The sequence below is a fragment of the Crotalus tigris genome, unplaced genomic scaffold, assembly GCF_016545835.1.
Source record: "Crotalus tigris isolate CLP2741 ecotype Arizona unplaced genomic scaffold, ASM1654583v1 scf7180000024302.2721777, whole genome shotgun sequence".
NCBI classification, from domain to species: domain Eukaryota; kingdom Metazoa; phylum Chordata; class Lepidosauria; order Squamata; family Viperidae; genus Crotalus; species Crotalus tigris.
In genome coordinates this window covers 632,983-652,701 of record NW_024100474.1, presented here as the reverse complement: position 1 = coordinate 652,701, position 19,719 = coordinate 632,983, and the positions used below count along the sequence as shown (strand labels likewise).

General features: G+C 48.2%; 1 protein-coding gene across 1 annotated transcript; it reads right to left on the bottom strand.

The window, feature by feature from the left end:
- Nucleotides 1–795: 795 nt before the first annotated feature.
- On the bottom strand, nucleotides 796–19,719 carry LOC120299595 (receptor expression-enhancing protein 6-like). Its single transcript, XM_039324553.1, has 5 exons — nucleotides 19,526–19,719; nucleotides 5,812–5,905; nucleotides 4,851–4,989; nucleotides 4,382–4,550; nucleotides 796–894 (listed from the first exon to the last, which is right to left on the bottom strand). Exons 1-5 carry the CDS (start codon nucleotides 19,638–19,640, stop codon nucleotides 860–862), a joined length of 552 nt encoding a protein of 183 aa, XP_039180487.1. The 5' UTR covers nucleotides 19,641–19,719; the 3' UTR covers nucleotides 796–859.

The window sequence follows — 19,719 nt, the reverse complement described above, 5'->3', positions numbered from 1 at the left end:
GCCAGCACGGCTCAGCTTGGAAACTTCTCTGTCCCCTCAGAGTGGCCTAAAGTGGAACTAGAACTCCGTCCCGTGATTTTTCTTTCTTTTTCTTTTCCTTCCTTCCTTCCTTTCCTTCCTTCCTTCCTTCCTAACTCTTGTAAAAGCCCTGGTGGCTCAGTGGTTAGAATGTAGCATTGCAGGCAAATTCTGCCCACTGCCAGCAGTTCGATCCTGTCTGGCTCAAGATTGACTGTTGCAAGCGTCCCTGTGGTCGCGTAATCTAAATTCAGACATTTGGCAACTGGCTCTTATTTACAACAGTCGCAGCGTCACAGGATCCCTTTTTGCGATTTTCTGACAAGCAAAGTCCATGGGGAAGCCAGATTCACTTAACAACCGTGTGACTAACTAAACAACTGCAACGATTCACATAAGAACTTGAAGCCAGAAAGGTTGTAAAACGAGGCAATGCTCGCTTAGCTGTCTTGCCGATCAGTGGAAACTTTGGGCTCTAATGTGGTTGTAAGTTGAGGATTTCCTGTGTTGAGTTTTGCTGTTAGAATTTGCAGCAAATCTCTAGTTGACCACAAGATGGCACCAAAGATATATATTTTTTAAAAAAATCCCTCTTTGCTGCCACCCAGTGGTCGCTTGGAGACTAACAGCCTAAACTGACAGCCTCAATTTCTAGTTAAGTGGACCCGTGAAGGAGTCTGTGGCCTCTGAATGTGCTCTACGGTTTTGAAGGCAAACCATGGGAAGGATTTATTTTTTTAGATCAAAATCATCTCATTGATCAAGAAAAATGACAAATTTGTTGCAGAGCTTCCAGCTCAAATTTGGAGATCCTTTATTTTGATTGTTAAAAGGGCGCCACTCAGTCCTCTGCCTGCGGGGATCGTGGTAGGACTCCTGCAAAATAAAGGAAAAGAGAATGAAGCAAGTTCCTTAGCTGGAAAGGAGGGGGGGGAAGGGCTCCCGTCTCCATGGATGGGCTGTTATGGTTCTGGCTAATGAAACACTTCAAAGAACTTCCAGGCATTTATTTTCCTAAAAGTCTTTTATTGTTGCAAAATGTCAGCACAGGCATAACGGGGTCTATGCTAAGATCTAAGTTCTCTTCCTCTGAGCAGTTCAATTATCAGCATGTTCCCTCCCTAAATTAGCCCTCATACCTCACATTATTCAATTAGTGTGAAGGTCAAAGGTTTCCTTCCTCTTTCTTTCCCCGGGCTTTACCCTCCACCCCCTTCTGCTCTGTATTAACCCCATAAATACCAGACAGTTCTACATATTGTCAAAAGCAAGAATATACAATATTTGCAGCGTTGACAGGGGCTTTGTCATGGGCCAATGGTTCTCCTAGCCCAGAGGACCCCCCCAGCTTTAATTTTATGTGATTCCAGAGAACCTTAAAAAACACTAGATGAGGTTAGCCACCTGATCGTAGTAGCACTAGTGATGTTACCCAGTCTGGTCATGAAACGTCTGCAAGAAAGCCACCAGCCTCAGAGAGCACCAAGCAATTCACAGAGAGAGACATCCAGATAAGCAGGGATTAACCCCAGACAAACTTTTATTTATTTTATTTTTAAAATTTATAAACTGCCCCACTCCCGTAGGACTCTGAGCGACTAACAATAAAAACAACATAAAACATGACAAACAAACAGTACAATTACAGTCATCCAGGGGTCAGATTTTATAAACCCCAGGCCTGCCGGAAAAGCCAGGTCTTAAGCAGCTTACGGAAAACCAACAGGGCGGGAGCGGTTCTAATCTCCAGGGGGAGCTGGTTCCAAGACGTGGGCGCCATCACAGAGAAAGCCCTCCTCCGCGGCCCCGCCAAATGGCACTGCTTGGCCGACGGGGCCTGAAGGAGGCCCAGCCTGTGGGATCTAATCGGACGTAGGGAACTATGAGGTAGTAGGCGGTCTCGCAAATAGCCTGGCCCTGAGCCATATAGAGCTTTAAAGGTAATAACCAACACCTTGAATCGGACCCGGAGACCAATAGGCAACCAGTGCAGCTCACGGAGGATAGGTGTAACGTGGGTGTACCGAGGAGCACCCGTTATCACTCGCACGGCTGCATTCTGGACCAACTGTAGTCTCCGAATACTTTTCAAGGGTAGCCCCATGTAGAGCGCGTTGCAGTAGTCCAGACGTGAGGTGACAAGGGCGTGAGTGACTGTAAGGAGAGCCTCCCGGTCCAGGTAGGGTCGCAACTGGTGCAACAGGCGAACTTGTGCAAAGGTCCTCCCAGCCACAGCCGTCAAATGATGTTCCAAATTCAGCTGTGGATCAAGGAGGACACCCAAGTTGCGAACCCGCTCCGAAGGGGGTATATTTTCCCCCGCAAGAGTCAACGCTGGACAATCGACATGATCCTTGGGAGGCAACATCCAAAGCCACTCGGTCTTGTCAGGATTGAGCCTGAGTCTATTAACCCCCATCCAGACCCTCACGGCTTCAAGGCAAACAATCAACCAATATCCCAATCAAGGAAGTACCAAGGGGAAAAAAAAACACTCTCCCACCAAAACGGACAGGGCAAGCCACTAGTGGATTGAACAGAGTCGATAAACTCGCCGTGCCTCATTTTACGGCTTTCACCACCGTTAAGCAAATCACTGCAGTTCTTAGTGAATCACATGGTCATTAAATAAATCAGGCTTTCCCCCATTGCTTGTCGGAAGTTGGCTGGGAAGGTGACACCCCCCTCCAAATGGTGCAATGACATGCCAGTTGCCAGATGCCCAAATTTTGACCACGTGACCACGGGGGAGGGGGGCGCTGCAACAGCCGTGAAGAGTGAAAACTGGTCACAAATTCCTTTTTGTTTCCAGGGCTGCTGTGATTTGAAACGGTCACTATTCTGGAACGTATAGCCTAATGTAACCCTAACTAGAGAGCAAGTGTCAGTAGGTGAGAATATCTGGCAGTTATTGGGTTAAATGCTAGGTATGTTGATGGGTCAGTGGGAGGAGTCCCAAAAGGTCATTGGGAGACTTCCTGGACACAAGCCAGATGGGAATCTCTTTGTCTGTAAGAAGCATGGGCCATGGAAGGTCACACAATGAGCTTGAGTCGTTATAAAGATGGTATGGAAAAGAGCATCATACTTTTACCTAAAGAAATGGTCTAAAGAAATGGACAAAGGATGTATTTTCCAGGAGTATCAACCACAGCGTGAATGCAAATAATCTTTCTAATAAAATATATTTTTTGTTTATTATGAGATCGCTTCTTTTGAGTTATCTATCTGACTTGATTTAAAAGAAGGCATTTTATATCAGAGTCAGAATAGTCACTAAAGAAATGGTTAAGTCGAGGGCTGCCTGCATTGGGAATTTTGGCAGAAAAATAAAGCCCCTTCCCTCATCTAAAAGAGCCGCCCCTGAATGAGATGGGTGGCAGTCAAAAATCAATCAAAAATCCCCAAATCCGAAATCAAATTTAAAATTCAAAATAAAAAAATAAGTCTCAAAATCCAAAATCCCTCAATCAAAAATCAAAAACTGGAAAACAAAAAACAAAAATGCCCAGAATAAAAAAAATCTCACAATCAAAAATCAAAAAAAATCCCCAATTCAAAATTCAAAATAAAATCAAAAATCCCAATTAAAAATAAAATCAAAAATCCAAATTCAAAATAAAAAAAATCTAAATCTCAAAATCAAAAATCCCCAAATCCAAAATCAAAAACCAGAAAACAAAACAAAACAAAAAAATGCCCAAATGCCCAAATCCAAAATCTCAAAATCAAAAACCAAAATCTCAAATCCCCAACTCATAATTCAAATCCCAAAATCCCAAATCTCCAATTTAAAATTCAAATTCAAAATTCTAAAATCTTCAAAATTCGAAATTTTAAATTCAAACATCTTCAGAATTCAAAATTCAAAACCAAAATCTCAAAATCAATACCCCCAACCTCCCCCTTCGTGGCCCACCCGTTGGAGGGGAGGGGGCGGACTTGTAAAGTTGAAACCGGCTCCGCTGTCCGGCGTTTGGCCTATTTCCCAGAATGCCTCTGAGCCCCTTTTAGGGACAGAGGGTATTCCAATATGGAGGTGGGGTGGGGTGAAGAGGGTCTGCCCTGGGCTTTGTCCCCGGGTGTGCCCACCTGCTCCGAAAAGAAAGGCAAGGAAGGGCCATGGAATGCAGGTAAGCAGCTTCCATCTCAGGCACCTGGGGGCGGGGAGCCCCGAATCTAGCCACTGGACCCCTCCCTCCAAGAAAGCCATGTAGATCATCCTGTCTTCCATTTTGCAAGCGCACCTGTAAGCTTTACCCATGCCCACTGACACCCCCTCTCCCACAGGTGGCTTGGGACACCCCTCCACACACACACACACACACACATACACACACACAGGCGGGACTCGACCACCTACCTTCGTGGGAAGCGGCGGAGGCGACGCTGGCAGCCCGTCCGGTGAGGTCACTCAAGACGCTGTCCACCGTCCGGTGGTGCTTCAGAAACCAGGGCCGGATGAAGCTGCGGTAGAGCACCTGGGAGCCGTTCCACGAAAAGGGCGCCATGCACCAGAGCAGGAAGAGGCACTGGGGAGGGGGGGCGTAGCAGAGGGTCCGTAGCGTGAGGATCTACCCGGGAAGGGGAGGGGTCTCTAGGAATTCCCCCTGCGCCTGATCCGGCCTGCGTCGACGGCGGGAAGCCAACTCTGGCCCCAGCCTCCCACGGGCACCCTCAGATAGACTACCCCTGAACATGGAGGGTCTGGGGACCATCGCCATGGATGAATGACCAGAGTGGATCCGGTGAGGGCAAGGGACACCCCCCCCCCCGCCAGCTCTTTCCCGGGCTCCCGCCCAGCCTGCCTGCCTCCCTCCCTTCCCGTTTACCTTGCCAGCGTAGTAGAAGGGAAACCAATAGAGAAAGGTGTCGGAGAAGAATTCCACCACGCTGAAGGTGCCGTAGACCACCCAATAGGTCAGCCAGGTGGTGTCATCCTCCTTGGCCGGGCTCTCGATGGCGCGGATGCTGAAACCGAGACAGGGAGAGTCGATAGCCAGAGCGCTTTAGACTTATATCCCGCTTCACAGCAGTTCCACAGCCCCCTCTAAGCGGTTTACAAAGTCGGCATATTTGCCCCTAACCGTCGGGGTCCTCATTTTACCGGCCTCGGAAAGACGGAAGGACGAGTCAACCTGGAGCCGGTCAGGATCGAACTGCTGGCAGTGGAATGCAGAATTAGCCTGCAGTACCACCTGCTGACCACCGCGCCACCAGAGTTCAGAAGCCAGCTTCACTTAACGGCCGTGTGACTAACTTAAGAGCTGGTCGTAAAATGGGGCAAAGCTCGCTTGACTGTTTCACGGAGCAGTGAAAAGGTTGGCCTCCGTTCTGATCGTTATCTGAGGACCATCTGTAACGAATTCGCTCTTCCCTTCACCCCTCGCATTTTAAGCCCTGTCTAGCTGACCTCAGGGGAGCCCCAAACGGGGAGTGGGGGCTGCGCTCAGTTCGAGTCAAGCTATTCTCCAAAGCACCGGAGGGCAGGAGAAGAAGCGAGGGATGGAAACTAATCGAGGAGATAAGCGACTTGGAACTCAAGAGAAACTTCCTGACAGTGAGGCCAATTAATCAGTGGAACTACTTGCCACCAGAAGTTGTGAATCAGTGGAACTACTTGCCACCAGAAGTTGCCGCTGGAACGTTTTTAAGAAGAGATTGGAGAGGCAATTTGTCTGAAATGGCCTAGGGTTTCCTGCCCGAGCAGGGGGTTGGACTAGATGACCTCCAAGGTCCCTTCCAACTCTGTTATCCTATTCTGTTCTATTCTCCTCTCGCGGGGAGACTTACGAGACATAAGCCGGGTAGAGGAAGCCGATGAGGTTGCAGATCAGGGAGGCCCCATAGCCAAACATCAGGTAGAGTCCCACGAAACTAAGGAAACCTGCAGGGGACGTAACACAATAAACAGGGTTTAGTTCACACACACACTCACACACACACTTTTTGTGTCAGCCGGTCAGGATTCCTCAGTCCTGATGCGCCATTAGGAGGTTTTTATCCTAAGCCCATCATCACAGCTCCAGCGCAAGGAAGCCTGGCCGGGTTTAGCCCCCGTTTTTGGGTTGAAAGCGGTTTGAGGGGAGGGAAAAAAAAAAGTGATTTTATTGCAGAGAAGACAAAACTGAGCAGAACTAAGAGAAAGCTCTGTTTCTTGCTTCCCTTCCTTTCCTTCTCTTCTATCTCCTTCCTATCTTCTCCTTTCCCTTCTTCTTCCCCTCCCTCCCTTCCTCTCCCCTTCTCTTCCCTTCCTCTCCATGTCCTTGCTTCTTCCTTTCTTTCTTTCTTTTTTTCTTTCTTTCTTTCTTTCCTTCCTTCCTCTCTTCCTTCCCTTCCTCTCCATTTCCTTGCTTCTTCTTCCCTTCCTTCCTCTCCATTTCCTTGCTTCTTTCCTTCTTTCTTTTTTCCTTCCTTCCTTCCCTTCCTCTCCATTTCCTTGCTTCGTCTTCCCTTCCTCTCCATTTCCTTGCTTCTTCTTCCCTTCCCCTTCCTTCCTCTCCATTTCCTTGCTTCTTTCCTTCTCTCTTTCCTTCCTTCCTCTCTTCCTTCCCTTCCTCTCCATTTCCTTGCTTCTTCTTCCCTTCCCTTCCTTCCTTCCTCTCCATTTCATTGCTTCTTCCCTTCCTTTCTTCCTTCCCTTCCTCTCCATTTCCTTGCTTCTTTCCTTCTTTCTTTCTTTCCTTCCTTCCTTCCCTTCCTCTCCATTTCCTTGCTTCATTTTCCCTTCCTCTCCATTTCCTTGCTTCGTCTTCCCTTCCTCTCCATTTCCTTGCTTCTTCTTCCCTTCCCTTCCTTCCTTCCTCTCCATTTCATTGCTTCTTCCCATCTCTTTCCTTCCTTCCTTCCTTCCTTCCTTCCTCTCTTCCTTCCCTTCCTCTCCATTTCCTTGCTTCTTCCCTTCCCCTTCCTTCCTTCCTCTCCATTTCATTGCTTCTTCCCGTCTCTTTCTTTCCTTCCTTCCTTCCTTCCTTCCTCTTCCTTCCCTTCCTCTCCATTTCCTTGCTTCTTCCCTTCCCCTTCCTTCCTTCCTCTCCATTTCATTGCTTCTTCCCGTCTCTTTCTTTCCTTCCTTCCTTCCTTCCTTTCCTCTCCATTTCCTTGCTTCTTCCCTTCCCCTTCCTTCCTTCCTCTCCATTTCCTTGCTTCTTTCCTTCTCTCTTTCCTTCCTTCCTCTCTTCCTTCCCTTCCTCTCCATTTCCTTGCTTCTTTCCTTCTCTTTCTTTCCTTCCTTCCTTCCTCTCTTCCTTCCCTTCCTCTCCATTTCCTTGCTTCTTCTTTCCTTCCCTTCCTTCCTTCCTTCCTCTCCATTTCATTGCTTCTTTCCTTCTCTCCTTCCTTCCTTCCTTCCTTCCTTCCTTCCTTCCTTCCTTTCCTCTCCATTTCCTTGCCATTTCTTCCCTTTCCTCTCTTCCTTCCCTTCCTTCTTCTTCACCATCCATCCATCCATCCACCCATCCATCCGGTTTATATGGTTGCCCATCTCACTTCAGTCATTCTGGGCAGCACACCAGAAGATGAAAACCCCAGAAATACAATACACAAAATAAAGGACCCAAACAACGGCTCAAAACAACAAGAGCAAGGATAACAACCTAACCCTTGCCCAGGGCCTAAAACCATCCCTATTTCGGTTTGTGTGTTTTGGGCTCCGGCCCAAATCGTATTCATTCTCCCAAGACTTCTGCAAAGGCGTTAAGGCCACGGTGACTTTTAACTGATTTGCTATTTACCCGTTTACTTTTTTCCTCGCAGGGCTAATGTTTATTGTGCCTTTTACAAAATGCTCTGATTGATTGGATTTTAAGCCATTTTTATTCCAGAGTATCCAGAAGAGGGAGGTCTGGAAAAGTTTTTAGGTAAGTTAAAAGTTTTAAGGAAATGAAGCTCTGGGTTTTGTTTGTGTATGGGTTTGTGGGGTTTTTTGGTGCTTCTGCAGGTAGGAGATATGCAGACCCCAGAGGGAGCGTTCACACAAGCAGATATTGACGTAGCTGGACAACAACGAAGCCCTCTGCCTTCTGACGGTCAGGCTGAAGCAGAAACTACGTTTGATCGGAATGTAAACCTCTTTGCAGGCTGAGGATCCAGTGATCCGGGTGGATAATGAGCTTAACGAACTATTTGAAGACTGCTCAGCCTTGTGATGGACACTCGGTCCACCCAAACACAGAGGTGGGGGTGGGGGAGGGATGTCTATGGAGACCCTCAGTCATCCAGGTCAGGGTTGTCCCAAAGGTGCTTTTTCACAAGGTAATTGGACTTTGTTTTTCCTTGAAGATGTTTCGCTTCTCATCCAAGAAGCTTCTTCAGTTCAGTTCTGCAATTCAGCTTCACTTCAGGACAGGAGAAGCTTCCTGGATGAGAAGCGAAACATCTTCAAGGAAAAGCAAAGAGGGTCCAGTTGCCTCTTGAAAAAGCACCTTTGGGGGGTGGAGTGGACTAAAGGAGTGAGTGTGAAATCACATGATGGATGGATGGATGGATGGATGGATGGATAGATGGATGGATGGATAGATAGATAGATAGATAGATAGATAGATAGATAGACAGATAAATAAATGCCGATAAATAGATGAGATAAATGCCAATAGATAGATGACAGACAAATAGATAAATACCAATAGATAGATAGACAGGCAGACAGATAGATAAATAAATACCGATAGATAGATAGATAGATAGATAGATAGATAGATAGATAGATAGATAGATAGACAGACAGACAGACAGACAGATAGATAAATACCAATAGATAGACAGGCAGGCAGACAGATAGATAAATAAATACCAGTAGATAGATAGATAGATAGACAGACAGACAGACAGACAGACAGACAGACAGACAGATAGATAAGTACCAATAGATAGCTAGACAGACAGATAGATAAATACCAATAGATAGAAAGACAGGCGGACAGATAGATAAATAAATACCGGTAGATAGATAGATAGATAGATAGATAGATAGATAGATAGATAGATAGATAGATAGATAGACAGATAGATAAGATAAATACCAATAGATAGATAGACAGACAAATAGATAAATACTAATAGATAGATAGACAGGCAGACAGATAGATAAATAAATACTAGATAGATAGATAGACAGATAGATAGAAAGATAGATAGATAAGTACCAATAGATAGATAGACAGACAGATAGATAAATACCAATAGATAGACAGACAGGCAGACAAATAAATAAATACCGGTAGATAGATAGATAGATAGATAGATAGATAGATAGATAGATAGATAAACAGACAGACAGATAAAAACCAATAGATAGATAAACAGACAGATAAATACTAAGAGAGAGAGAGAGAGAGAGGGAGGGAGGGAGGGAGAGAGAGAAGCAGATAGATGGGTAGATCAATTGCCCCTGTGACTATGAAGGACAGACGGGGGGAAACGAGAGGTCAAGCGAGAAGACCTGAACTCATTGATTGCCTCGCACTGCACCAAAGAAGGACATGCATTCAATTTCAGAGCCACTAGATAAGATTGTTGGCTGAGCAGGGACAAAAATAGCCAGAGAAATAATTGAAGCCTGGGAAAGGGGCCCCTTGTCAGTCAGTAGGAGTGCTGATTTACAATACACACAGCTTATCAGGTCTTAGGGCACAATGGCACAAGGAAACAACAATTAACGACTTAAGATCCGGTCATCAACAGCCTAATTAACAACAAATATCCACCCACAATCAGGCCATGAGCCTGTAATAATAACTGGAAGAATAACATTTTGGTCTCGGTGACCAACCCAAATTGGATCCGGCAACATTATCCTGGGACACTTATCTCTGTCGCCTTCATTTACAATAGATAAACACACACACACACACACACACACACACACACACACACACACACCCCTTTGCCCAAATCATCTAACAATATTCCACAAAGGGCTGATGAAAACTTCCTGGCTGGGGCCTGAGCCTGCAACACAGGAGACAGAGAGAGCCGTGTAGGTGTGTGAAGCACACAAGGAGGGTGTGTGCAGACTGTACTCTGTCCTTCCCGTTTTGTTTCCTCGTGCTGCCTGCTTTCGCTGCACAATCTTTTTGTGCTCAAAAGAGCCGCAAGACAACCGGTAACAATCTGACGGCTCATTAACATCACCTTCCTTTTTTTTTTTCCACGCTTGCTTGCTCGGATGAGTTGTGCTGCACGTGAGAAAGGGACCAAAGGCACAAGCAACCCGGTGGAAGCTTTCATTCTATGTCATTGTTGCACCACTGTCTTAACCTTCCGTAGTCATAGAATCCCTGAGGAGGAAGGGTCTTTGTGCTTCCCCCACCCACCCACCCAGGAGATGCCTCCCATAAACATGGATTAACAGAGAAAAAAAGAGCAACAAAGAGGATCAAGGGACTGGAGGCTAAAACATATAAGGAACGGCTGCTGGAATTGCGTATGTCTAGTTTAACGAAGAGAAGGACGAGGGGGGGACAGGATAGCAGCCTTCCAGTATCTCAGGGGCTGCCCCAAAGAAGAGGGAGTCTCTTCTCCAAAGCGCCGGAAGGCAGGACAAGAAGCAACAGATGGAAACTAATCAAGGAGAGAAGCAACCTGGAACTAAGGAGAAACTTCCTGACAGCGAGAACAATTAACCAGGGGAACAACCTGCCTCCAGAAGTGGTGAATGCTCCAACACTGGAAGTTTTTAAGAAGAGACTGGACAGCCATTTGTCCAAAATGGTCTAGGGTTTCCTGCCTGAGCAGGGGGTTGGACTAGATGACCTCCAAGGTCCCTTCCAACTTTATTATGGATCATTGCACAGTCAGCCAGATGTTCAGACTGGATTTGGCATTTTGTCTACCTATCGAGTCCTTACCCAGGACCTGGGATAGGCAGATGTGGATGTTTGATGGTATTACAGATATCGTCGCAGGATGGAAGCAGTTCCTAATAAGGCTGCCTTTTGCAATTGACTAATAGCGAATTTCTCAATGCCAATGGTGTTCAAGTGGTGCTCCAGTTGTTTTGGGATGCACCTAAGGAGCCTATTACTATTGGTACTACCCTTGCTTGCTTTTGCCACAGAAAGGAGGAAGAGAAGGAGGAGGAGGAGGAGGAGGAGGAGGAGGAGGAGGAGTAGAAGGAGGAGGAGTAGAAGGAGGAGAAGGAGGAGGAGGAGAAGGAGGAGAAGGAGGAGGAGGGGAGGGTATGACAGGAGGTGAGGATGAGGAAGAAGGAGAAGAGGAGGAGGAGGGGGAGGAAGAGGAGGAGAGGGGGAGGAGGATAAGGAGGAGAGTAAGGAGGAGTGTGAGGAGTGGGGAGGAGGAAGGATAAGAGGAGAGAAGGAGGAGGAGAAGTAAGGAGGAGAAGGAGGAGGAGGAGTAAGGAGGAGAAGGATGTGAGGAGGAGGAGGCGGAGAAGAAGGAGGAGAAGGAGGAGGAGGAGGAGGAGAAGGAGGAGGAGAAGGAGGAGTAGAAGGAGGAGGGGGAGGAAGAGGAGGAGGGGGAGGAAGAGGAGGAGGAGGAGAAGGAGGAGGAGAAGAAGGAGTAGAAGGAGGAGGAGGAGAAGGAGGAGGAGAAGGAGGAGGAGAAGGAGGAGAAGAAGGAGGAGAAGGATGAGGAGGAGGAGGAGGCGGAGGAGAAGGAAGAGGAGAAGAAGGAGGAGAAGGAGGAGAAGGAGGAGGAGAAGGAGGAGAAGAAGGAGGAGAAGGATGAGGAGGAGGAGGAGGAGGAGAAGGAAGAGGAGAAGAAGGAGGAGAAAGGAGGAGGAGGAGGAGGAGGAGGAGGAGAAGGAGGAGACGGAGGAGGAGGAGGAGGAGGAGAAGGAGGAGGAGGAGGAGGTAGAAGGAGGAGAAGGAGGAGGAGGAGGAGGAGGGGGAGGAAGAGGAGGAGGAGGAGGAGGAGAAGGAGGAGGAGAAGGGAGGAGAGGAGGAGAAGGATGATGAGGAGGAGGCAGAGGAGAAGGAAGAGGAGAAGAAGGAGGAGAAGGAGGAGAAAGGAGGAGGAGAAAGGAGGAGGAGGAGGAGGAGGAGGAGGAGGAGTAGAAGGAGGAGAAGGAGGAGGAGGAGGAGGAGGAGAAGGAGAAGGAGGAGGAGAAGAAGGAGTAGAAGGAGGAGGAGGAGGGGGAGGAAGAGGAGGAGGAGGAGGAGGAGAAGGAGGAGGAGAAGAAGGAGTAGAAGGAGGAGGAGGAGAAGGAGGAGAAGAAGGAGGAGAAGGATGAGGAGGAGGAGGAGGCGGAGGAGAAGGAAGAGGAGAAGAAGGAGGAGAAGGAGGAGAAAGGAGGAGGAGGAGGAGGAGGAGGAAAAGGAGGAGGAGGAAGAGGAGGAGAAGGAGAAGGAGGAGGAGGAGGAGTAGAAGGAGGAGAAGGAGGAGGAGGAGGAGGAGGAGGAGGAGGAGGAGAAGGAGGAGGAGAAGAAGTAGAAGGAGGAGGAGGAGGAGAAGGAGTAGAAGGAGGAGGAGGAGGAGAAGGAGGAGGAGAAAGGAGGAAGAGAAGGAGGAGGAGGAGGAGGAGTAGAAGGAGGAGAAGGAGGAGGAGAAGGAGGAGGAGAAAGGAGGAGGAGAAGGAGGAGGAGAAGGAGGAGGAGGAGGGGGAGGAGGAGGAGGAGGAGGAGGAAGAGAAGGAGGAGGAGGAAAAGAAAGAGGACCTCCAGGAGATCCAGCTGCCTTCAACATCCCCGCTTAAAAGCCCAGCAAGCCAAAGGTTCCCAAAGCCAAAGTCCAGCAGTTTGCAATCAACTCGGCCTGGGCACTGAGCCCACTCCGAGCAAACGTTCAGGGCAGGGCCAAAAGGAGACCTTTCTCTCCCCCCCCCCGCCCTCCCCACCCCCAAAACCCTGGAAATGGAGGCAAGTGTCCCTTTGGTAAGGCCTGGGAGAAGCTTCGGGGAGGGCAGCACCAGAGGCCGGAAGCCTCAAAGGCCAGGCCCTGCCTTGGCGACTAAAGTTCCAGGGGTAGGCAACCCTGGCTCTCTTATGACTCGTGGACTTCAACTCCCAGAATTCCTGAGCCGGCCACGCTGAGGGGAAAGGGAGAGGTTTCCAAGCTGAGCCAGGCTGGCTCAGGAATTCTGGGAGTTGAAGTCCACGAGTCATGAGAGGGCCATAGTTCCCCTATGCTGGCTCAGGAATTCTGGGAGTTGAAGTCCATGAGTCATGAGGGGGCCATAGTTCCCCCATGTTGGCTCAGGAATTCTGGGAGTTGAAGTTCACGAGTCATAAAGGGGCCATAGTTCCCCCATGCTGGCTGAGGAATTCTGGGAGTTGAAGTCCACGGTCATGGGGCGCCATAGTTCCCCCATGCTGGCTCAGAAATTATGGGAGTTGAAGTCCACAAGTCATGAGGGGGCCATAGTTCCCCCATGCTGGCTCAGGAATTCTGGGAGTTGAAGTCCACGAGTCATGAGGGGGCCAATGTTTCCCCATGCTGACTCAGGAATTCTGGGAGTTAGTCCCCAAGTCATGAGGGGGCCATAGTTCCCCCATGCTGGCTCAGGAATTCTGGGAGTTGAAGTCCACGAGTCATGAAGGGAGCATAGTTCCCCCATGCTGGCTCAGGAATTCTGGGAGTTGAAGTCCCCAAGTCATAAAAGGGCCACGGTTCCCCATTCCTGTTCTAGTAATAGCAACAGGAAGAGGTTTTAATGCCAGAGAATCAGGCCTGTGCACTAATTAGTTGACCAAGGTTATTTCTGCTTTCCTCACAACTAGAGAACCCAGCTCTGAGCCACTCTGGAATTAATTAGCTCAAGCAGGTCTTGAATATGCAACAGCATTCTGTGAACAGGGTTATTTTTGCAAACTGAGCATCAAGCAGATTACGGCCTCATCAGATGTTTCCCAGCCCTGTCTAGCCTCAGGTGGCAACAGGTTTACCTGCAAGGGGGAAAAAATAAGAATAGACCAAAAAAAAATCCCTCATGTTTGCAAAACAAGGGCCGGTGGAACTCATTGCCACAAGTTTATTCATTGGGCCCCAAAAAACCAAGGGAGAACATGCCAAGAAAACGAAGCATCTCTGAAGCTTGAACAACAAGAAGTGATAGTACTGCTTTATATGGGGAGGCCACACTTGGCATCTGCGTACAGTTTTGGTCACCACGATGTAAAAAAAAATGTTGAGACTCTAGAAAGAGTGCAGAGAAGAGCAACAAAGATGATCAGGGGACTGGAGGCTAAAACCTATGAAGAACGGTGGCAGGAACTGGGTAAGGGTATTGGGTTTAATGAAGAAAGGATCAGGGGTGACACGATAGCAATCTTCCGATATTTGAGGGGCTGCCACAAAGAAGAGGAGGGGGTCAAGCTATTCTCCAAAGCGCAAGAAGGCAGGAAGAGAAGCAACGGATGGAAACTAATCAAGGAGAGAAGCAACCTAGAACTAAGGAGAAACTTCCTGACAGGAAGAACAATTAGCCAGTGGAACTCCTTGCCTCCAGAAGCGGTGGATGCTCCAACACTGGAAGTTTTTAAGAAGAGACTGGACAGTGACTTGTCTGAAATGGTATAAGGTTTCCTGCTAGAGCAGGGAGCTGGACTAGATGACCTCCAAGGTCCCTTCCAGCTCTGTTATTCTCTTACTACTCTGTTATTTTATTCTATTCTATTATGTTCCACGATAAACGATGTTGAGACTCTAGAACAGCGGTTCTCAACCTGTGGGTCGGGACCCCATTTGGGGTCGAACGACCATTTCACGGGGGTCGCCAAACAACGCAGTCCGCCATTTTTTCCCCCCTTTCCTTAGCTGTGTTACTCCCTTTTATTCTATTGGCTTTTGAAAGCCAATAGAATAGACTCTCTTGAATAGAGTCTAATTCTATTGGCTTTCCAAAGCCAATAGGAATTGTCCAGGCTGTCTCTGCCCTGCTGAGCCCGCCAAAATTTCCCATTCTGCAAACGGTGCTGCAAGTTGTCTGCAGCGAAGGCGAACTGTCTGGAAGCTTCCACCCCTCCCTGCTGAGCTACTACTAAAAATGTAAGCACAAGAGGGCCAGGGGTGGGAGGTGGGAGGCCGGCGGGCGCAAGGAGGGTTGCTGGCGCGCGTGGGGCCCGGCGGGTGCCTTACCTCCCTTGGGCTGGGCCAGCTGGTGGCCCAGCCGGTGGTCGGCCTGCGCCATAGCTGCCCCTTGCCAGCTATGCCTCGGCCGGCGCAGGGGGCGGTACCACGCATGCGCGGCACTCCCAGGCAGGGAAAGTCCTCGACTTACGACCAGTTGGGTAGTCCTTGACTTATGACCGGTTGGGGGTCGCGGCATTAAAAAGGTTGAGAACCACTGCTCTAGAAAGAGTACAGAGAAGAGCAACAAAGATGATCGGGGGACTGGAGGCTAAAACATATGAAGAACGGTGGCAGGAATTGGGTATGGCCAGTCTAGAGAAAAGAAGGACTGGGGGGTCATGATAGCAATTTTCCAGTATTTGAGGGGCTGCCCCAAAGAAGAGGGGGGGGCAATTTATTCCCCAAAGCACCAGAAGGCAAGACGAGGTGGGAACTAATCAAGGAGAGAAGCAACCTGGAACTAACCAGGAATTTCCTGACAGGGAGAACCGTCAGTGGAACAACCTGCCTACAGAAGTTGTGGGACGCTCCATTTTTTAAAAGAAAAAATTGGGCAGCCCTTTATCTGACCTGATAGGAGACCTGCTTGAGCAGGGGGTTGGACTAGAAGACCTCAAGGTCCCTTCCCAGCCCTAGCATTCATTTCCAGATATGTAACCAATACAATCTTATTCTTCCTTCTAGTTTAGACCATTAAAAAAAGGGAACTTAATGCCGGTTGATATACTTCGGAGAGCAAAGAGGATTATTGGCGTTCCTGTGGCGAGCCGGAGGGGCCTCGTTCGGCTCCAGGATTTTATTTATTCCCTAAATAAAAGAGGGTTTTATTTCTAAGCCATTCTGGAGGCACAAGAGATGGATGGGGTTAGCTCAGCGTAGCAAGGCCAATCCCACATTAAGGAACCTCCTGATGCCTTAAGGCAAGGGTAGGCAACCTTGGCTCTTTTATGACTCGTGGACTTCAACTCCCCGAATTATGCAGTGCCGAAGTTATGCTACTCCAAATAAAGATTCTTTAAGGCAGTGGTTCTCCACCTGTGGGTCGGGACCCCATTTGGAGTCGAACGACCATTTCATGGGGGTCGCCAAACAAGGCTGTCCGCCATTTTTCCCCCCTTTTCTTTGGCCACGCCCCTGGCACCTGGTGATGTATAAGTGGTTCGGGGTCACCACAACATGGGGAACTGTATTATGGGGTCGCGGCATTAGAAAGGTTGAGAACCATTGCTTTAAGGTAAACAATGCCTTGAAGTTCTTTTGAAGAGTTTGATAAATATGCATCAATATGATAAATCTTCAGAGTCAGTTAAACCTACAATACAATGGAAACTAATTGAATAGAAAAATACAGATGGTGAGAGTCAGGAAGAGATTTTATTTATTTATTTATTTATTTATTTATTTATTTATTTATTTATTTATGAGACTTATATACCGCTTTAAGTGCAAGCACTCTCTAAGCGGTGTACACCAGTAAGCAATGTATATATATATTTACATTGCCCCCAACAATCTGGGTCCTCCTTTGACCTACCCCGGAAGGATGGAAGGCTGAGTCAACCTTGAGCCGGTGAGATTTGAACTGCTGACCTGCTGAACACAGTCAGCTAAAGTGGCCTGCAGTACTTGCACTCTAACTGCTGCGCCACCTCGGCTCATATAACATATAATATAATATAAGATATATTATATATTATATAATATAATATAATATAAGAGATAACATTAAGGAAGTAAGATAAACCATATAGGCAAAAAATAACTGGGTCTGAGAAAGGAAGAGGGAAACCATACAATAGATATATAGTTTTTTTTTTTAAAGGAAATGGCTAGCCAGGAAGGACAGGTTAAATGGGAAAGTAGGAAACTATGCCAAATAAGATAAGAAGAGAGGCACACTGAATTGAAAAGCAGGAAAAGAACTTATTGTTTAAAATGGGGACATAAATATCTACTGAGTTTAAAATAACCATTTACATGTCTAATTTTTCTTATTCTTATTGTATATGTGAATGTGATTTAGTATGTTGTCAGGAAATGTGTATAGGTGGACGGAAAGAGTGTAACCTCATACCACCTCAGCCAATGGGGAAAGAGGAGGGCTGTAGCGGCCGGTGATGGGGATGAATAAAAGGAGGAGATATTTTGGGTTAAAAATTTGGAGAGAACCAAGCTTTGATAGCTTCTCTCCCCGCTTATTGCAATAAACAAAACAAAAGGCCTTCACTGTGTCTTGGCTGGTTATTGGTCAGGCGAGCTCGCCTCTGGTCACGAACGAAAGTAGCCAGGAGCACATAACAAGTTTCAACTGTCGGAACCATGACAGCCGTTGTAACTTGGGACGGTCACTAAGCGAACAGCGTTACTTGTACTTTATCAGGGTTACTTCTTGGTACACTTGATAACCAAGTTCTCTCTCTGTCTGGGTTTTCTCCACACCTGCTGGCCACAAAACCTGATCCATGTGGGGACAGGATTCCTCCCCCCCCCCAACCCCCCCCCACAATTGAACCTCTGAAGAAGGGGGGGCAGAGAAACGACACCCCTTCTTGGGGGAGGACAGGGGAGAGACTGAAGACCATGTCGGAGTGCCCCAAATACAAAACTTTGTTAGGTATTATTGAAGATTGTGATAGTAAAGAGATTATTTTAATGTTGAATTTTATTACGGCAGCAAGGTTATTGATTGGGCAATATTGGAGAAAAGACTCTTTGCCTACTATAGAGGAATGTTTTTCTAAAGTTTCTTATTTATCAGAAATGGCAAAAATACCGGCTTATCTGAAAGACCATTCACAAGAGAGATACAACTCTGTATGGAAAAGATGGGTAAATTTTGTTCAGAACAAATATGGGATTAGAAAGTATTATTTAGCTTTTGAATAACTTATTGTATAAAGTTGTTATGGTTAGATTTGTTGATTTTATTGTAATGGAGTTAAAGGGGTTTTAAATTTTTTAGGATTTATGTATAATTGATTGATCTTTAATTTTTTATGTTCTTTTTATGTTGTTTTTAGCTCTGTACTCAGCTCTGGGAAGGGGGGGAGGGCTAATGGGAGGGGGGAGGGAGAGAGGTGGGGAGGGATTTTATTGTAAAATGTTTATAAAAAAATTTAATAAAAAAAAAAACTCCAGGTGGAAGACACACACACACACAGCAGTAGAGTGAGGGAAGCCTAGCCAATTTTTTAACATTTCAAATTACAACTAATTCCTTTTTTTTTTTTTTCAATTTAATCAATTGTTCACTCTGAGTTTTTTAAAAGATCATTTCTCTTTTCCACGGTATTATGTTTCTATCACATTACCTGCCCACACAGCGGCTTTTGGAGCCGGATGGAACAGATGCCCGTAATTTAAAATAAAACAAGCATGGGAATTAATGATCTAAGACAGGGGTTCTCAACCTTGGCAACTTTAAGACTTGTGGACTTCAACTCCCAGAATTCCTCAGCCAGCAAAGCTGGCTGAGGAATTCTGGGAGTTGAAGTCCACAAGTCTTAAAGTTGCCAAGGTTGAGAACCCCTGATCTAAGAAGACCCCCCTTCCCTCCCAGAAGGAAAAGGGGGGTGGACACCTACTGCCCCCTCCCCCCAAATAGACAGATCAATGCCTGTTGAAACAAGCCAACTGCCAAGAAAAGTCACTTATCTGAAACGGTATAGGACAGGTTCTCTGGGTTGAGCAAAGGGGCTGGACTAGAAGACCTCCGAGGTCCCTTCCAGGTCTATTCTATTCTAAGGGAAAGCCCACTTGCAACTCTTCAGCACAGACAGAGGAAGAAGGCACTCAGGCACATGCTCAGAGGCCTTGGTTTCCAGCCCATCGGCGGGCAAAGCGACCATTGGCGGCGGCGGGGGAGGGGTCGTAGGGGCAGCCCCGCAGTTGCTCCCCTCCGCGCTCGGAGCCCGCAAATCCCTTGCTGCTCGCGGACTCGGCGGAGCGCGTAGCAAAACGGGAACCGATCCCGGATCGCGATACATCGAGAAAAGCTGTCCCCTCCCCGGGCAGTTTCCCTCCCCCTCCCCACTTAAAGAGGGGCTCCGCTACTCTCCTTGGGCCAGGCAGCCCCCTCCCCACTTAGAGGAGAAGGGCTCCGCTACTCTCCTTGGGCCAGGCAGCCCCCTCCCCACTTAGAGAGGAAGGGCTCCGTTACCCTCCACGGGGCTAGGCAGCCCCCTCCCCACTTAGAGAGGAAGGGCTCCGTTACCCTCCACGGGATAGGCAGCCCCCTCCCCACTTAAAGAGAGGGACTACCCTCCGCTACCCTCCACGGGGCCAGACAGCCCCCTCCCCACTTAGAGGAGAGGGGCTCCGCTACCTTCCTTGGGGCAGGGCAGCCCCCTCCCCACTTAGAGGAGAGGGGCTCCGCTACCCTCCACGGGGCCAGACAGCCCCCTCCCCGTATAGTTTCCCTCCCCCCCGCCAGCGGGCGGGGCCGGGAAGGAGCGCTGCTGCCGCCGCCCCCGCCGCTCACCTGTGACCAGGTAAGACCTCCTGACGCCGGTCTTGGCTTCCAGCGCCCCCAGCGCGTCGCCCAGCCAGCCGGGCTGGTTCAGGAAGGCTTCGAAGCGGCGCCGGGGGGTCCCCATGGCGGCCCAGGATCCGAGCGACGCCCGGGCGCGCACCTGCTGGCCGGCCGATCAGCCCCGAGAGATGGGCGGAGCTCTG